Here is a 19,139-nt window from a genome sequence, read left to right on the forward strand (position 1 = left end):
TGGAGGGGGCCCTTTGGACATAGCTTTGTCATGGCAGTGGCAAGGAGTTATTATCTCAAAAGATATCCAAGATTTGCTGGGAAAGGCAGTGAGCATGAAGCTTTTCTACTTAAATTCAGCTAAGCTAAGCATGTTACTATATGATATCCAAAGCATCTGGTGTCTGGAATTATCAAGTAAGTCTATTTGGTCCTCCACAGGGACCTTGGCTACACTGAACTGGGACATGTCAACAACTTGTTTATCTCGTCAGGATCAGATTTTTTGGCTATTCTAGAAAAGAGACACAAAAGTGGCAGAGAAACCATTTGAGAAAACAAAGTCCTTGGGCTCAATAATGTGCTAGAATCCTGTCCAGGTAACTCTGTGGAATAATGACTGAGATCTTTTGGGGATGCCTATAAAGGATGTGGAAGAATATTTGAGGATAGACAAAGGGAATTTCTGACCTTACTGTGGTGATGCTAAATCTAGACAGAGCAGTGAGCCCTTAGCCTTTTGGGAGGGACACAGAGAATCCATGGGAAGGTTGTTGGAGATTAGGAAGTCATGGGGGGAAACTGTGACTTGAGGAAATGGGTGTATCAGGGAGTGTGCAGATTTAAGGATTTGATATGGTTTTCAGACACAAAAAATTAGAAGAGCATAAAAAGAAAGGGTGGGTGTGTGGTGATGGGGAATGTAATGTGTTGAGGATCATGGAAGAGGGTTTTGCCTGCACTCAGGTGCCCTCAACACTCCAAGGACTGGCATGAAGTAGGAGAGGAGGCAGGGAGGCTGGGGGAGGCCACGATGCAGTAGAGGCCCAGACATTCCAGTAAGCACCCAGACTTGTCCCTGAGATAATGGCCTGTCTATTAAAAGTTGCATTTGGATGCTGAGAAGAAAAACACATGTTACACATTTATTTTCTGAACATAATGAAGTTGAAATTGGCAATTAAAACAGTAAAACTGATCTTGTATATAACCCACAGGGAAAGGACTTGGAATGCTCCACTCAAACTGCAATCAGTTCGCTGGGCAATTGAACCCAGTTTTTATATACTTCTGACTGAAAATGTCTATATTGCTACCATTTTTGCTAAAAGAAGTATATGAAATGGGACATTTTAATTGAAGAATTCATGAAATTGAGAATATAAATTGAGAAGTATTAATCTAACTCTAATTGAATGCCTCTTCAGCATTCAATTAGAGTTATTTACTCAGTTTTTTGTTCATCAATTTGGGTATGATGGGATTCAAAAATTTAAGGGATAGCTAGGTCTTCTGTCAGTGATGGCTTAGGTGGGAGCTGTCTACAGGTCTCACTGTTTGCACTTGAGAATCCTGAATGTTGGATGCAGCCTTTACACCGTGCTCAGGAACGAAGTCCAAGGCTTCCCTGAAATCCTGTGCCAGGGAGGAAGCCTGATCTTGGAATATTCTGGTACTAATAACTGCAGTTTGGAATGGGGATGTTAGAAGGTGCTTTTAACACCTGTCTACAAAGAAGTTATAAGAGAAAAATGGATCAACATTGGAACTGTGGCACTGAAATTTAGCAATGGGGGGACGGGTTGGCCCAGTTATGGGTATTAAGGAGGGCACGTATTGCAATGAGCACTAGGTGTTATACACAAACAATGAATCATGGAACACTACATCAAAAACTAATGATGTACTGTATGGTGACTAATGTAACATAATAAATAAATTAAAAATAACAAATAAAAAAAAACATGAATGAGAAAGGGATACACAAAAGCAGGTCTAAGAGAGATACTAAGCATATACAACATATGGAGCCAATTTGAAAAGTCTCCTGCTGTAATTCCTCTGCGTTATGCGTACAGGGATCCTCGTGTAGAGAACTGATTGCACCGGGACCCTTGGTGTTCTTCTGTGGGGGCAGGGCCAGTGTGTCTCTTTTTCCAACCCCCTATTCTGTTGGGCCTGGCTGATGTTGCAAGTGAGCCATTTTGGGTTCTAGTGCTAAGAATCGAAAAGAATAAATCTCTGAAACATCTCCTTTGGGTGCATTTTTCTTTGGGAGCAGTCTCAGCTGCCCCAGATATTTGAGTCGGTCTCCTCCTCACTGGAGGAAAATAAGTAACTAGGAGTCATTTGCAATAATTCTAGGTAAAAGGCACCGAGCTGGAGAGGATAGGCTCAAAATGTATGGGAAACTTAGTGTTGGGAAGAAGGAAGGCAGGGGATTAAGAGGAACACTGCACCGGGAGAAATAGGGGGGCTGAGTCACCAGTGTCAGGTCACTTGAGATGTGAATGAGGGGTGAGGGGGCCGAGGGGGCAAGCTGAAGTTCCTGCTAGATGGTGTCATGCTTTGCTATGGAGTTAAAGCTATAAATCCTAAAGGGTTTAGAGTAACTATTCCCTCTAGTTATTAATGAATACATTACTAGATGCTGCCAACTTTCCTCATTAGATGCTTGGAATTATTGGAAGTTATTCTTAACTTCTGTGATCACTGCTACCCTGGGAGATAGGCATTCATACTCTCCTCTTTTAAAAGCTTTTTCTTTTCTACTTTCCATTAAAAAAAAATATATATATATATATATAAACCCATTTTATTCAAATAGTTTCTAATCCCAGTTTTATTATATTCACTCTATGTATCTGCAATTAAAAAATGAACACAGTAGAAACACAATCGCTTCCCTGCATGCCTTCTAAGAAGTACATTATTTAAGGAAACATAGGTATTTTAACAAAATGACTGACCTTTCCTTTCCATACTGAGATACTGTTCTTTGATAATCATCTGGATTTCTGAATTTTATCAATGAAAGGTTAAGAACTACTTAACTAATTTTACATATATCTATTGGCATGACCAGTTACCATGGCAGTGTCATATATTATGCATACATGCATAAGAGAAACACTAATCATGATATCAATTTCATGAATTTGTTCAAATGTTCATAAAACTGTGAGTTTAAGAATCAATTCCCTTAATAAACTCCAAGTCACTGGTTCATTTCATAATCAAAAGCAATTTTCTCTCTCTCAAAAAAATCCAGCTAAGCAGCGAGATATAAAGCAAGGGCCAGTTATTAATCAAAAGTAGAAAACCAACAATCCTCTCATGAGTATCCATTCTCTTACAATGAAACCAAAACCTTTTTGTATTTTTCAGCAATTCTAGTCTTCAAGTATATTCCACCAGTAGCAAGAGCAAGACTATTGTTAATTCAGAAAATACTAATAGCCAAAAAAACTAACATCCATGATTGCTATGAACTTAGTATTCTGTATTTTAAAAAGTTGACAGGATGTCATGATTGAGCAAGTATTATGATTTGCTTTTATCCAGCAAAGGGTTCTTGCATTTACACATTCTATTTCCTATTCTGCATGCACCGTTCACTATTCTAAACAGCTTCTACTCAATTGAAAATTTTAGTTATTTGTCTTATCTGTTTCAATACTTGCCCTACCCTCCTAATAAACCTTAGCTATATATTAAACAGAATTTAACTTGGGGGTTTTCTCCTTTCCACACTACATATTTTCTGACTTTCAGCTCAATATTCTTTCCAGAAAATTTTTCCCTTGCTAGGTGTAATTTGGGTAGCCATTTAGAGATGACATCAAAATTCACCTTTTCTTACCCTCTCTTTTCTTTATTCTCACATCCTTTTCAAATAATCACAATACTACAAAAAAAGCACCATTTTTGTCTGTAGTAACATGACTTTTCTTAGAAAAACAGAAATCAGTTAGCAGAGGTCCCAATATCAGTATGACCAAAAAAAAAATTTATATATATATATATATATATATATATAATTTTAGGAAATTCCACACCATAGGGAGCCGTACTCAATTTTGCCACCTTGCATTTACATTATTTCTTACACCGACAGAAGAAGAACTGGGTTAGGGGGTCATTTTCCATTGCAAACACGAATACCCGTGCGCGACACCTGCCATGCAGAGACAGCCAGAGAACATGCGAAAGCTATGCCAGAAAGGGAGGGGGCTACAGTCAATGGCACCGCACACAAACGGCACCACGGGAACGGGGGAGGCGCCACTTGGACCCAGTTGCTCATTCTTATTAAACGTCCACTTGAGATTGAAATCCACTCACTGTTGTAGCCACTGCTGCCGCTAGCCTCTGCCGGCGCCGAGTGGTGCTGAACTGTCCCTTCACAGACGGCCCTTCCTGACAGTGAATGAGAGAAGAGGAGGGAGGAGAGAAGCAGGGGCCGGGGAGGGGGAGGACAGGATGTGGGAGGACAAAAGATAATCAGACAAGGGAAAGGGAGAGTTTTAAGTGGAGTTGACTTTTCCCTCAATCACAGCATTGAAAAGTGCTCGAAGGGGCGTTCACGCTGGGAGAAGAGCTCACTGTCCTCATTGCAGAACCCCCAGACACGTACGTCTAGTTGCTGAATATGACCCCACCCCAAAAGGAGATGGGAAGTCATGAATTGATGAATAATAGCTTGTGATCTTAAAGTAAAATAAAGGTGCATATCGTTTTCTTCATGTTATATGAAATCAAAGGCATTCAATCAATGGAAGCAAAGATAAAAGTAAGTTCGGGAAAAATGATTAAATAATGTGCAAAGGCTAAAACAAACAAGTTGTAATGGGAGTCTCCCGTTAGCCAGGCAGAATTTTTTTCTTTCTTGCTGGGAGGAAAAGTACAGGGGAAAGGGTACCAGGAATCTTCAACGTCCCATTTATTTACCTGCTAGAAAGCTCTCTGGGATTCAACATTAGGAATGGTGTTGGGATTTTCAGGTTGGAGAATTCTCCAAGGCGGAAACCAGTCCGCATAGCATAGGGGAAAAAGCATTCAGTGTCCTCAGTGTGTTGGGACAATGCCTGCAAAAAGCAGCTAGGGAACCCTGAAGGCAGAGGCTTCATATAATGATGTGCACCTATGCATAAACCAGCAGAGAAGCCGAGAGCTTTCTTTTTTGTCTCTTTTTGGTGGACGGGATCATGGGATAATGATATTTCCTTCTAACTACTCAAGTTTACGTCTGTCCATGTGACAGACCCTCGCTCTTCGTGGTTGTGAACGGTAAGTTCAATTCCAATGAACTGAGATGTACATAGGGTCACCTAACAGTGGAGATTAAGCAAAAGCAGCATGACTGCTTTAGTCTTTTTGGAACAACAGAAAAATATTTTAAATTCTTATAACTCCAATTCTCTTCAAAGTTTCCCCATTACATTCACATTTTTCTTCCATGTTCATAAGTCTTCTGCATGCATTATATGTTTATTGTACACACACACATATATACAATGTGTTTTCTACAAAAAGTTTTCTATACAAAATCCCTTCATGCTTAATGCAGTAAGTTAAAGGAGAAAGAACTTATTTTTGCCCTTCAGTATAATTTGAGCATCTGTGAGATCTAGAACAGCTACACAGGAATGATATCTGACCATGTATCTGCTATTCCCTGCTTTCTGCTATTGCTCATTCTCTCCAACAACTAGGGTTCTAGTATTAATTTGTGCTATTAGTCTTGTAGGAAACCTAGTAGCTCTCTCATTCATAGCAACCCTTTCCACAATCATTCCCTTCTTGCCCTCCTTTACCTCACTGGAAACACAGTCCAACGGTTACTGTGTAATGATGATAATGAGATTGTTATTAGAACCAGAAATTTGAAGTTTGGGAGAAAGTCCTTTTTTTCTAAAAGGTACTCTCCAGAGAGCTTTCTGGGACAAATGCCTTCAATGAATTACACAAAGGATTTTTGAAGCTAGTTTCTCAATGGTTTCTAGTAGGAATATGACCATGTGGCTCTAAAATGTAACCTTCATATTCAAATCAATAGCACAATCTAACCGATGTTAAGAATAAGATACCAAACATATAGAATAACATGATCTTCATTTCTATTCTCCTGAAGTCAATTTTTTAAAGGACCCATTTTATAATTATTTCAAAATAACAACTACTGCAGAATGCCAGATGCACAGCTCAGTGAAACGGTATCATTAAGAACAGGAACACGAACCACCACGACCACCACAGGACAGTCTGGGTGCCTCCACAAATGACTGGTGGAACTCCAAGTTACCAACAACAGAAGGGATGAACCATGAGCCCGCTCACTACAATGCCTCTCAAATTGGCTGCAACAGTGACGGTGGAGAAGGTGGCTCAAGTAGTGAGACGATTATGGGCTCAAAACAAATACTTGGCACCCTCTGATGGGGTTCCAATGGTCAAGGAGGGAAAAACCCAGGTATTAGGGTGGGAGAACGGAGGAGGTAGGTTTAATCCACTAAATAAAAATAAATGCTATGCCTTTCTGTAAGGAAAATAATAATGAGTAAAGACATTTATATTGGCCATAGGCATCCCTGGCTGATTGTATGGACCCCCAGCCAAGTGTGCATGTTGAAGAAACTTCCAAGTAACTTCCCAGTGATAAAGAATGAGCATCTTAAGGGCTCTGAGAAGGCCTGTTGGTTTGGGTGAGCAGAAAAGGTGCAGGGATAGTACCAAATTCTGCAGGATTCACCCTACAATACCTTTTGTTTTACCAGTCTAAGTGGAAGCAGGGTTTCTCTGGGAGTAATAAGTAGTTCACCGCCACCCCCAAGTCTATTGATTTCCACTTGGAGGTAGAACTAAATCTCTCTTGCAAAAGTTTAAAGTTTTCTTTGAGTGTGGGGAATAGGTGATTTCAATTTCCCTCAAAAATAATTAAACTAGAATCACAAAGGCCATATTGTTACTCTTTGGCAAAAAAAAAAAAAAAGTGCAAAACAGCATCAATAAAAATTTAAAAACAAACTACCCAAATATGTGGCAAAAGTATGAATGAAAAATATTTTCCTGTTTTTTGAACAATTTCTTCTGATGACTCAAAAAAATCTTCATAAACCTTCTCATATAGAAAAGCAAGCCTATGACTAGAAGGGCTATTCTAGCTGCATTCTGTTTCCTCTGGAAAAAAATGGAGCGATATGAGGGCCACGGTGGGCCTTGTAGCCCCAGCAGGCCGGCCAGGGGCACCGTGCTCACATTTTCTGAGGAGAAACCAACCTGTTCGAGACAACAGCTGTGAATGGCAATCTGTTCAGGGTCATACCTTAGAAAAATGAGACTGAAAGAATATCTGTCTACAAATGTATATGTTCTTATGACATTGGCTGCCTTCAATTATTTTTATAATATTTTTTTTTCTTGGCTATGATAACCATAGATATCATGTTTTAAAAAGCCCCACAAAACTAGACAATCACATGCCCCGAACAAATGAAATGGCCCAAAGCACTTTTAGGTAAATTTTTTGTGAAGTCATTTGGCACATTTGTCTCTGTAGTATTAATGTTCTGAATAGAAGAGAACACACAAAAACATAGCTACTGAAGGAACACTATAAATTGTGTTCATAGAATGTAGACATCCTAACCAGAAAAACATGAATCTTTAGCGTTTATGAAATTTATTTTCAAATATATCAGTTAGCAAGCAAAGCAAAACAACAAGGAGTTTGTTATTTACACATTCAGAATTACAACACAAAGAATATCAATACAATCAGAATGAAGGAGTTCTTATTTCTTCAGAGAACACTGAAGAATTCTGGAAAATAGTTACTTTTACCTTTGTATTAGAATATAAATTGATTTATAGTGTAATAAAAAGAAAAGCAAAATCCTAAGTTTGATTTTGATTGTGCAGGGCAAGAGTTTTTCTTTTTAATAATATATAGCTAGGATCAGAATAGTAAACATTCTTGTTTAAAGATCTGAAAGTAATATGATTTATGGCATAAGAGGTTTCAGGCACTTACCATATTTCATGTCATTGCAATGCACTAACAACCTAAGATGCTCTTACTCTAAAAATTTAAAACTACTCATTTCAAATAAATAACTTATTTAAAATAAATTTCAAGTAAATTTATCATGAGTCATTAAGACTTTCATAATTCAGATTTTAAAAGTGATCCTTGATGGCCAAATTATATCTATTTTTGAAGAATCATAGAATTTTACAACTGAAAGGGAATTCAGAGATCATTAAATTAATTCCATGACTTTACCCAGGAGCAAATGGAAGCCTAGAAAATTTAACAGAAATGCACAAGATTATACTGCCAGGAAATCACAGTTGATTAGCCTAGAACCTGAGTTTGCCGACTTCGAATCTTTTGCAGCCCTCATGTCTTTTTATTGATATATAAAATTTTGAACAAAGCTACTACAGAAAAGGCTCTTTTAAGATCTAGTACATATAAATGAGTGCTCATTACAACACACTGGATTTTTAGCCTGATTTTTAAGCTAATTTTTTGTTAAATTATATTTTAACAGTTCAACGGTGGTAAGTGAGAATGAAAATGCTACTTTGTAGCCATATTAAATAATTTTAACCTTTCTTTTAAATTATTTTTACTTATTCCAGAGGAAGAAGAGTAGATTCCCCCCGAATTTAGATAGTACAACTCAGTCTATAAAACACAGGCTTTAAAGCAGGTCAGCTGCTTTAGACTCCTTAACCTCCACCAATTGATATATAAAGACTAATATCTTAAAAGCATATAAAAATATGAATGAAGGAAAAAAGTCTGTACCTGCAGTTGTATTTTTGTATCTTTGCTGACACTTTTTGTTCTCCATCTTCTTGTGACCCGCTTGTCTTTCTTTGAAATATCTACACAGTTAGCCTACATTACACAAATAGTTAAAAGCAACAAGTATTATTAAGTTCACACACATGTTATGGATATAGACAAAGAGCACAGCAAGTTAGTAAAGAGTCGTCGTTAGTCACCTAAAGCACACCAGCCAGGAGGGAAAGTCGTATCTGATGCACAGTGGACATCAAAAGCAGAAATAAGAACTTAGTCATAAAATATATTTGTCTGCTATACAAAAGGAAAACAGGATTAGAGATTTTTAGCATTCTTTTTTCCTACATAAAAAGATGACCGTGGGGCTCCTAGGTGGCTCAGTGGGTTGAGCGGCTGACTCTTGATTTCAGCTCAGGTCATGATCTCAGGGTCGTGAGATCCAGCCCCAAGGACAGGCTCCATGCTCCATGCTCAGCTTGGGATTCTCTCTCTCCTCCTACTTCTGCCCCTCCCTCCACTCGCACGTGTGTGTGTGTGTGTGTGTGTGTGCGCGCGCGCACGCGGCTCTCTCAAACAAATCTTTAAAAAAAAAATGGCAGTAATTCTGAGAGTATCTAAGTTATATCTTCAAAGTATCTATCTATCTATCTATCTATCTATCTATCTATCTATATCTAAATTATATCTTCAGAGCTATCATTTCTAATGCAATACAAACATGGAAGAATAATTCAGATATTTATTTCTATTAGTTTACACTTAAATGTAAAATATTTCAAAATAGACATCTTAACACAATGACACCAGAAATTCAAAAATATTAAGAAAAACTCCAGAATATAAACTAATCTGTGTTGTAGTTATTTCCCTTTAAATGTTACCTTATATATTCATAAAACAATCCAGTAAAAATTCTGCATTAATGTCTTAATGTCCTCTCGGTAATGTTTACCTGCATGTCAGTAAAGTTAGGTGCTGACTGAGTTCTCTGAAGTATTTCCAAATTTTGCAGGAGTTTGCTAAGTTCCACAAGGTTTGACTGGCAGTGTGCAAGGTCTAAGAAAAATCAGAAAGAAAAAATAGGTTAGAACTGGGCAGGGACAGGCAGTGATGGTAATAAAAGACAGTCAATCCCAATTATGGCAAGTATGATTAGGTATATCCATGTTTATATAATGGTGGTACTGGCAAATGAAACAAAACAGACCCTTCTCTGGTTTAGAACCTTAAAAGCATTGATTATTTAATGAGTTGAAAGCCTACTTACAAATTAACAGCTAGCTATTACAATCTCAGTGACATTGTGCACTCTCGCTTTCCTGTTCTGGTGGCCCTTGGCACATAGAAACCACACTCAAGGGAACTTCAGTAGTTTTATGGTTTTATTCTTAGGAACCTGTCCATCTACTCCTAAAATAGTTTACAAGGTGGCTGCTTAGAATTTGGATGGAGTCAAAGTCAAGTTCAGAAAAATAAGATGGATTGCAAAGTCAGATAGATACATTTATCTATGATTTCAATCACTAACAATGTTGCAATGAATGATTTCTTTAAAATTTATGAGGGATGGGGTGCCTGGGTGGCTCAGTCATTAAGCGTCTGCCTTCAGCTCAGGTCATGATCCCAGGGTCCTGGGATCGAGCCCTTGAGTCAGGCTTCCTGCTCAGTGGGGAGCCTGCTTCTCCCCTTCCCTCTGCCCCTCCCCCCCACCTTGTGCAGGCCCGCGCGCCCACGCGCACTCTCTCTCAAATAAATAAATAAAATCTTTAAAAAAAAAAATCTATGAGGGATGTTCTACTAAACACAACCAAAGATTCTCAGAGTATGTTCCCTGGCCCAGCATGATCAGAGTCACCTGGGCATGAAACATATCCTGTTTGAATTGTTTCATGAAGAAATGGCTTTTAATTTTATTTTTAATTTTTAGCTGTATTTGAACAAAAGAGAATTTTTAAAGATTTGTATAATAAAATATCACTCTTAAAAACTGACTCTTAGTAAATGAAAATTAAATATAGTCAAGAATATTGAGTTAGTAGTATCACTCACACAATTATCAAATATTTAGAACATGCCAGTAGTCATGTGATTACTTTTGCATGTGTATTGTTTATAAAGAGACTGCAATAGGGCACGTCTATAAATGTGTTATATAATAAGGTGGTTACAATATGTGGTGAGTTGGTGAAAATTTCATTTATATTATTTCTGTTTCTCATTAAATCTCAAGGATCTGAATTTTTACAGATACAGTATAGGCAGCAAAATATTGTTGTTAAATATGGCTAGGGGCTCCTGGGTGGCTCAGTTGGTTAAGTGGGGCCGACTCTTGGTTTTGGCTCAGGTCATGATCTCAGGGACCTGGGATCGAGCCCCACGTCAGGCTCCGTGCTCAGCGGGGAGTCTGCTTTTGGATTCTCTCTCCCTCTCCTTCTGCCCCTCCCCCTGACCATGCTATCTCTCTCTCAAATCAATCAATCAATCTTTAAATATGGCTAAAGATAAGCTGGGCCAAATAACATAGGTAGTTGCATCTCAGGGATTTTTGACTTTTTGACTTTTTCGTGGGATATAAAAACAGAGGAGGAACTGCTACAAGGGTCGTTCCAGGACTGCCAATCACTGCATGCTCTATGGAGAACAGGGTAGCAGCAATTTTAGGGCCAGGCCATATCCAGGTCCCCCCTCTTCTCTACAGCATCTGCCTCAGGATGGAGTCCGGGTGGGCTGTTCAAGCGCTACTGCTGTTCTTCCAAGAACTGTTGGCCGTCAGTGGCCATTCCTTCAGAAAGGAACCCAGTGGAGGTGGGAGGAGAGCACTGATGAAGACAGCCCTGCCACCACCCCCTCCACCTTCAGGGGAGGCCATCCCCTGGTGTCCCCATCCTCTTCCCTAAGAAAACAAAGTCAAGTGGCTCAGGAGGGTAGAAAATACAGAGGATGAAAGGAAAGTTAGGAGGGAAGAAAGTAGTACAAAGAAGGAAGGAGGGTTAGAGGGAAGAGGAGGAGGGACATGGGCTAGCTAGAAAGGGCCTACCTTTTAATTTGCATATTATTATTATTATTATTTTAGAGAGAGACAGCAGGCGCATGCATGATTGGGGGAAGGGGAGGTGCAGGCGGAAAGGGGGAAAGAGAATCTTAAGCAGGCGCCACACCTGACCTCTGAGATCATGACCTGAGCCAAAATGAAGAGTCAGCCACTTAGCCCAAGAGCCTTGCAGATGCCCCTTAATTTGCATTTGAAAGAACAAAACTGTGTCATAAGTACCACGCTAATAGGGACATTATTTCACATTACCCATGCATCAAGCCTTCTATCTCGTGCCTATTACATTCATGCTTCCTAATAAGTGTGACTAACGTACACAAATGGTGTACGCAGGTAGCACAGCAATCTGGAAACGAGGCTTCGAACCGTCACAGTAATATCCACCCTTTTCCTAACAGAATGGAAAGAGAACATCGTAAATGAACTTGTTCAAGAGCAAAAGACCTAAAGTTAAGAGTCAGGAGACAAGGACTGACTTTGCATTTCCTGGTGACATTAGGATATGCCTCTCTTCCCTTCCCAGCTTAGAGTAGCAACTGAGATGGTAGATGAGGAAACTCTGTGAGTATGGGCCGTACCATGTGTAATCACCTTCCCTTGGAGCAAGCCACACCCGTCCCCACCACTTCTATTGCTTGAAACGTGGAAGAGATGAAATCCTGGGCAGGACTTCACTGCCTGCCTAAGTGTCTAAATGTACATAAGGATTCTAAAGACTTGCCAAAGGCAACAAAAAGATCTTTAAAAAAAAGAAATCTCTAGAATTTCTTTAAATTAAGATGAAATCTAGTTTTAGAGATGCAGAAAAAGGAAAAACTGCTGAGATAGTTCAGAATGGTGAACAGTTAAAAACAAATCTAACAATTTACTTTTTTTCCCATCATGCCCTATCTTGTTCCAGAAAGAAATGAGTTGTCCAACTGTGGAATGGTTAAATAAATTAGGGTATATCCAAAGTTATCCATTTATTATTTCATTTAGGTACCATTGATGGAAGATGCTGTGTACCCAGGTTAATTCTAAGTACAGGGATTATCACAACCAAGTAAGATTCATGGAATTTACATCCTGGAAAAAAAATGCAAACATGTTGTATGTTAAACAATCATGTATCCATCTTCAAAGTGGCATACACAATACTAATTTAACATTTTGTCTCCGTGGGAGCCAAGCAATTCCCTTGCATACTTGAGAAGATCTGGACTGATGTAAGTTCAGATCTATGAATGGTTCGCCACCTTGGGTATTAAAACTATAAATCAGATATGCTATGAGTTCAAGAAGATGCTACATGATGAACTCCTGAAATACAAACCTCAATAGTGAGAACTCTCTATACAATGATCAGGAGACACCAAAGAAAAGGGTCATGGGAGTCTGGAAAATAGACTTATCATGGTTTGAAGTCATCAGAGCACACTCAAAGGAGAGAGTAAAATCTTTTCTGGGTCTGGAGGATTGATGGAAAGGATTCAGCAAAAGAGAAAGGTGGAGAAGGGCAGAGAGGGAAAGAACCACCTGTGCGAAAGCACAGACAAGGGGATACGCAAGGATGTTCAGAAAACAGCAAATACGTTCAGTGGGGCCAACGGAAAGCAAGGTTGAAAGGGCAGGTAGGGCCCAAAAGCTGAAAGGCGGATGTTGAGTACCGGGCTAAGTAGTCTGGGCTAAAGCCGCAGAGCCCACGGAGAACCATGTGAAGGGAATTTTGCATAAAAGCTACTTAAGGAAATATCAGTGGACAAAGAGCTGGCTTTGGGGTTAGTCAAACATCTCCCCCAGGGCGGCTGTGCAATCCTGGGCACATTCCTTACCCTGCACGCATTTTGCTTTCCTCATCTGCAAAGTGGGGAGGAGTGATGCCTACGCCTGGTGGCCGAGTGCAGCGTCCTGCTAATTGCTGGCCCAGAGCTGCCCACACGGTCAAGAACAGCAAGGCCCCACGAGCCTGTGAGAGATGGAGCAGCAGAGCAAGAGGCTGAGGATGAGAATGCCAGCCAGAGGCTGCTGACCCACCAGAGCCTGGGTCTGATTGGGCGGCAGACACTTGAGAGGAAGGGCAGATGAGGGTGTGGGTGTTTTCGGAAAAATAACAGAACTCTGTCGCGGCTAGATGAACAACAGCGTTGGGGAGGGGCGGCAGTCAAAGATCCTCTGAGGTCTCAGGGGTGGTCAGGACAGCAGCAGTGACAAAAACAGGGAAACTTCGCAGCTGGGGCCACTTCAGGGAGGAGACAGGCTGGTTTCAGGCAGGCCGAGGAGGGGGCGCGCCAGAGAGTACAGACCGACAGGGCCAACAGCAAGGAGTGGCGGTGGGGAGGCTGCCCAGGCTGCACGTGGAGCTGAGATTTAGACAGCTTTCAGTCTTTTTGTGAGGAATACGGGGCATATACTCTGGAGCCAGACTGCCCACACCTGAACCCCAGGTCCACTGCTGCAAGTGGGTAAACTTGGGTCGGAGCAAGTTGATTTCCCTGTACCTAAGTTTTCTCACCTGTAAAATGGCTTTGAGAGGACTGAATGAGTCGCTGCATATGAGACACCCACAAGAGTTCCTGTCGCAGAGTGCCCGATGCCTATTAGCCGCCGCTGCCCCCGCCCGCCCCGTCATCTCCATCACTGCTGTATCATCAAACAGAGATTTTCTGAGTTGGAACTACGACCACACCTGTCATCTCTGAAGCACAGAGCACAGTCATTAGAATCTAGTTGGCCTGGGTTAGCCCTCCAGCTCTGCCAAGTATTTGCTGTGTAACATGAGCTAGTTATTTGACCTAAGTATTGGTCTGCCTGTCTTTAAAAATAGGGTTCATAATCCTGTCTGGTGCTCCTGTGAAGATCTACAGAGAACCATACATGTAAAGCGCTCAGTTCAATGTCTGGCTCATTATGAGCACACAGTCAACTACAGTCACTGTTATGGAAGCCGAAGGCAGAAGACTCAAGCTTGGTCATCCCCACAGCCAAGGCGACCAGATGCGAATCCAATGAAACAGCGGGGGAGCAGCTGGAGAAAAAAGGAAAACTTCATGGGGCCTAAGGGAGAAGTCTCATTCGAGAAGGGGCCCCAGGGCAGGTCAGAGGATGAGGTCTGAGGACCGAGTGGAAATCGGACAGTGCCTTGCTACCAAGAATGCCTTTTTCATAGAGCAGAAAGGGCAAACATCAAATTATGGAGAGAAGCTGGAGTCTAGGGGCAGAAGTGAATGAAAGAGAGAGGCTGTCCCCGGGCGAAGGGGGTAATTATTGCACTAACTGCTGAAGGAGACGGGAAGTCAGGACAGAGGACACGGGTAGAGCAGTCAGGATGGGGAGAAGAAGGAGCACCCCTGACACAGGACAGCAGCAGGCACAAAGGATGGGCCACAGAGTAGTCTGAAGCACACGGAGACAAAAGCCACCCTCGCTCCCCCACCAGCCAGGGGCGCCAACGTCTCTTCATTTGGGTCAGAAGAATGGATTTTGTCCCGGTGTGTGGTCCCAAACCTGCTCCATGCCGCGGGTGTGTGGACGGCGGCAGAAGTCAGAGGACAGGCTGAACTGTCGAGGACCGCTGCTAGGGTGAAACTGTGGCATTTTAGGAAAGCGAGGCCCAGCTTCTTTCCCCAACCTGAAGTTCACGTACTCGAATGTCTGCATGTTGTGTGAATACGTTCAAGAGTAAAACCCTTTTAATGGAATGGCAGATTTATGCATAGAACATCCCTCTTAAAATCATATTTTCACACAAAGATTGAGTTTGGGATGTGGCAAGGACTAAGCAAAATGCTGTAGACTTTGAGTTCATGCACATGCAGAGCAAAAAAAAATATTTTTTGTGGTTGGGATCAACATGTATTGCCCAATTTCAATGTTTCTTTTATTTATTTATTAAAATTTTATTTCTTTGAGAGAGAGAGAGAGAGAGAGAGAGAGAGAAGCATACAAGCAGGGGCAGAGGGAGAGGGAGAAGAAGACTGCCCCGCTGAGCAGAGAGCCCGATGTGGGACTCGATCCCAGGACCCCGGGACCATGACCTGAGCCGAAGGCAGACACTTAACCGACTGAGCCACTTAGGTGCCCCGCAATTTCAATTTTTTAAACTAAGGACATAAGAAAATACTCTAACATCTACTTTCACCATCATCTCATAAAGGAAAAAAAATTTAATAAAAATAAGTTAGGCCCAATATCTTCACAAAATAACTTAAAAAATTAAATCAATGTAGCATTATCAAATACTTGCTATGCTATCCTTGTTTTCTCAGTTTTGAAGGTCAAAGGAAAACTAGCTCCTAGAATGGACATGGTCCGTGGCCGTTTGGACCAAAATGCTCGGGCTAATTATGAGGGAGCAGCAAAGTTTCTAGAGAGTAAGAGGCTCAGCGAGGGCAGGGTGAGGACATTGTGTCTAAGTTCAGAATATTTAACAACGGACACAGAGTGCAACACCAGTAACAGGGAACTGTGGAGAGCAGGTGCCACATCATTGATCGGCTTATTGTGGGCCGTCAGGAGAAACACACTTATTCAAGGGCAAGATGTAGCAGCAGGAGAGGCAGCTGGAGAAGGGACCCGGCAACAGTGGAGATCCAGGGTGGGGGCGCTCTGGGGGCTGCGCTTGGCCTTGAGATCCCCCGCCCGCAGGGCCTGGGGAGTGGGGGGCTCATGAAGAAAGAAGGGAGCAGGTGGTGAGGTGAGCCGGCAGGGCAGAAGGGGGTGCAGGGCAGGGGAAGGGTGGAAGCAGCCGCAGCAGGGGTAAGGGTGCGGGAGAAGGCATAGGTAGGAGGCAGCTGGGGTCACAGGAAGGGGCAGGGTCTGGTGTGGAACAGTAAGAAGAAGGAAAGATGGAGGCTCGAGGAGGCTCGAGGAGGCTGGAGGGGGCGAGGTGCAGCGGCCACGATTCACTGCTCTCCTTTCTGTTTCGTCCGTCGGCTTCTCCTGGGAGCCCAGCGGGGGCGAGAACTAACCTTCGGCACACCTGTCCATTTCTTCCGAGTCCTGTAACCAGGCTGCCACTTTGCTCTGGCCCGTCGTGCAGGTTGCAGGGAGGCTGTTGCTGCACGGCAAAGGGGACTGCCACGGAAAGCTGTTTGGTGGCACCTACAATGAACAAAGGGGAGTGTACGGGTGAGCAGAAACAGTATATTTAAGTGAGTTTTAAAATTTTTATTAAAAAGTGACATCAGAAAAGAGAGGAAGAAAGGGCACACTCGAAATACAAAAGAAGCCTCTAGGCTAAACTTGTCCATGCTCAGCAAAGCCCAAGTTCATAAAGAGTAACACTCATTAAGTGGCTATCTCCACCATGTAAGGAAGGGGACAACACTTAAGTATGGGATAGCTCATACTCTTAAGGGCCTGCCAGCTCAAGGGGTTCAAGTTGCTCAGTGGGTTGTATCTGACATAGGGTCCTTATGCTACTTTTAACTCATGATTGAAGGCCTTTCCTTCCCAAAAGCTCTCTGTTCCCTTACTGTCAGCTCAAGGTCCCGTCAGCCACATGTGATTCCTAAATACGTTACCCACCATCAAGCAACCTTGCAATGCTTTAAATGCATATTAAAAATTGTAATATATAAAAAGGCATTCTCAGCAAATTATTATTACCCACAGCTGACAGACTTTCCAGTAAAGGGAATTTATGTGAAATAAAGTTGCAGGAGGTAAGGAGATAATGCAGTGAGTTCAGTGAACACTTAGCTGAAAGAGCAGAAGCTTACTTCTGAAAAAGCTGAAACAACTTTAAAACTCCATATTTGGCTTTCATATTCAATTATAATTGATCGTGTCTATTCTAAATCATCACGAAGCGAATGATACACATATTTAGCAAACCCAGACTTATTTATTACCCATGCAAGGCCACAAACCAATTAGCATTCAGGAGTCTCATAATTTCATACTTAGAATGCAACGCAAGGGATAAAAAGCTCTCTTCACTCTTTATTGCATTTTGCGAAATGTAATGGAAATCTTTCACCAAGTTTGATCTTAGAGGTGTGTCATTCATAACTACAGCAATAGATCTACGAAAACCAGAGTTGAAGGGCTTTCCTATTCCGAGGCAAACAGTGGGGAGGAATTGGTTTCAGTTCTCCATTCTCTTTGGCCATCACCCAAGTTATTTAATAAATAACACAAGGGATGAAAATAATGTATCTTTTATCAATAGTCTATGCCCAAGATGCAGGCAGAAGCAGAACCAAAGGATGAAACATTCCTATTTTTAAAATATCTATCTGGGATATATTTCTTATTTAGCTGGGATGAATCCTGGGATTCATTCTATTCTGTGGCGAGAACACAGGGGGCCCAGAGAAACCAGAGGACGATCTTAGTCATCTTGTGTTGGGTCCCTCAGTAAGTGCCCTATTTCCTACCCTCTGACCTCCTGGTTCCTCCTTTTTCACTTCAGAACTGGTTAGTATTAGGGCTAAACCAATACCCTGTTCCTAGGAGGAGGACGTTGGTTGAACAATCCTTGGCAAGGCTATAACCAGAATGAAATAAGGTTTGAGAGCCTTGCAAAATACAATTAATGGGATTTAACAAAAACTACTTAAGTAACTTCCATTGAAATACTAAATAGTAAATACAGTAGTATTTAATTTAATCTGATTTGACTTATCTTGCAGATTCCATGAGGTTTTTCAATATTATGCTAAGGAAACTTGGAAATATACATATCCCTAAGTAAGAAAACAGAGATAAGCAGAATCTTCACCAAAAGGTTCTTAAACCCATCTCCTGATGGCAGCCAGTTATTCACAGATGTCTGTGTTCTCAGTGTGTCAGGTGCCAAGTGGGAGCTTGGGGAACACCCCTGGGCACCGCAATGTGGCTATGGTTTGGAAAACTTAATTACTGAAACAACAGTCCCCCTGCCTCTTGTCTTCACCTTGGTTTTTAACAGGCAACACCTCTAGCTTTTTAGCCGCATAAAAAGATGAACTCTTAATACAGCCCAAAGAACAACTTCAGCCTCCCTTAATCTGGGACTTGGTATAATGGGAAGGGCATGGATTTTGGAAACAGAGAGATGAGGATTCAGATTCTGGCTTGGCTGTTTAATGGCCATGTCACTTCTGAAAACATTTTTTTTTTTTTTTTTTTTTTTACTATCTCTGAGCTTGGGCTCTATTAAAGATTAGAGATGAGTGAATGTCAAATGCTTAACACAGTGCCTAGTCATTTAAATGGTCTACTATGTATATTATGGTCACATTCTCTAGCCAATTTACCTTAACTTCATGGGGAAATTCAATGGTCTCTCTCTGGGTCATGTATATATTATAGTTCAAGGCAAGGAAGCAAGTTCATTTTTAAAACTTTGTGGTCTCGGGGGTATAGCTCAGGGGTAGAGCATTTGACTGCATTTTTAAAACTTTGTGGTCTTATTATTACGACCCAGGAAGATACCAATTTCTAGGTGCTGCTTAGCCAAATGTTCACTCTACATCCTAATATCCCTACAAAGTCATATAAAATTAGGATGTAGTCCATTCATAGGAAGGAAAAGTAACTGTTAATT

At 41.4% G+C, this 19,139-nt stretch overlaps 1 protein-coding gene across 10 annotated transcripts in view; it reads right to left on the reverse strand.

The window, feature by feature from the left end:
* The window catches only part of OSBPL6 (oxysterol binding protein like 6), a 67,751-nt gene that overhangs the window by 36,642 nt on the left and 11,970 nt on the right, over positions 1–19,139 (reverse strand). For 4 of the 10 annotated variants that reach the window (XM_081814103.1, XM_081814096.1, XM_081814101.1 and 1 more), the window contains exons 6-9: positions 16,576–16,708; positions 9,527–9,630; positions 8,575–8,667; positions 4,104–4,178 (exon numbers count right to left, since the gene is read on the reverse strand). In XM_081814103.1, the coding sequence (XP_081670229.1) occupies positions 4,104–4,178; positions 8,575–8,667; positions 9,527–9,630; positions 16,576–16,708 (405 nt within the window). The remainder of the gene's footprint in view (positions 1–4,103; positions 4,179–8,574; positions 8,668–9,526; positions 9,631–16,575; positions 16,709–19,139) is intronic. The other 6 variants (XM_081814098.1, XM_081814106.1, XM_081814100.1 and 3 more) reach the window with 3 other exon arrangements.

This window comes from Leptonychotes weddellii, chromosome 3 (assembly GCF_054177405.1).
Source record: "Leptonychotes weddellii isolate Sample4059 chromosome 3, ASM5417740v2, whole genome shotgun sequence".
NCBI classification, from domain to species: domain Eukaryota; kingdom Metazoa; phylum Chordata; class Mammalia; order Carnivora; family Phocidae; genus Leptonychotes; species Leptonychotes weddellii.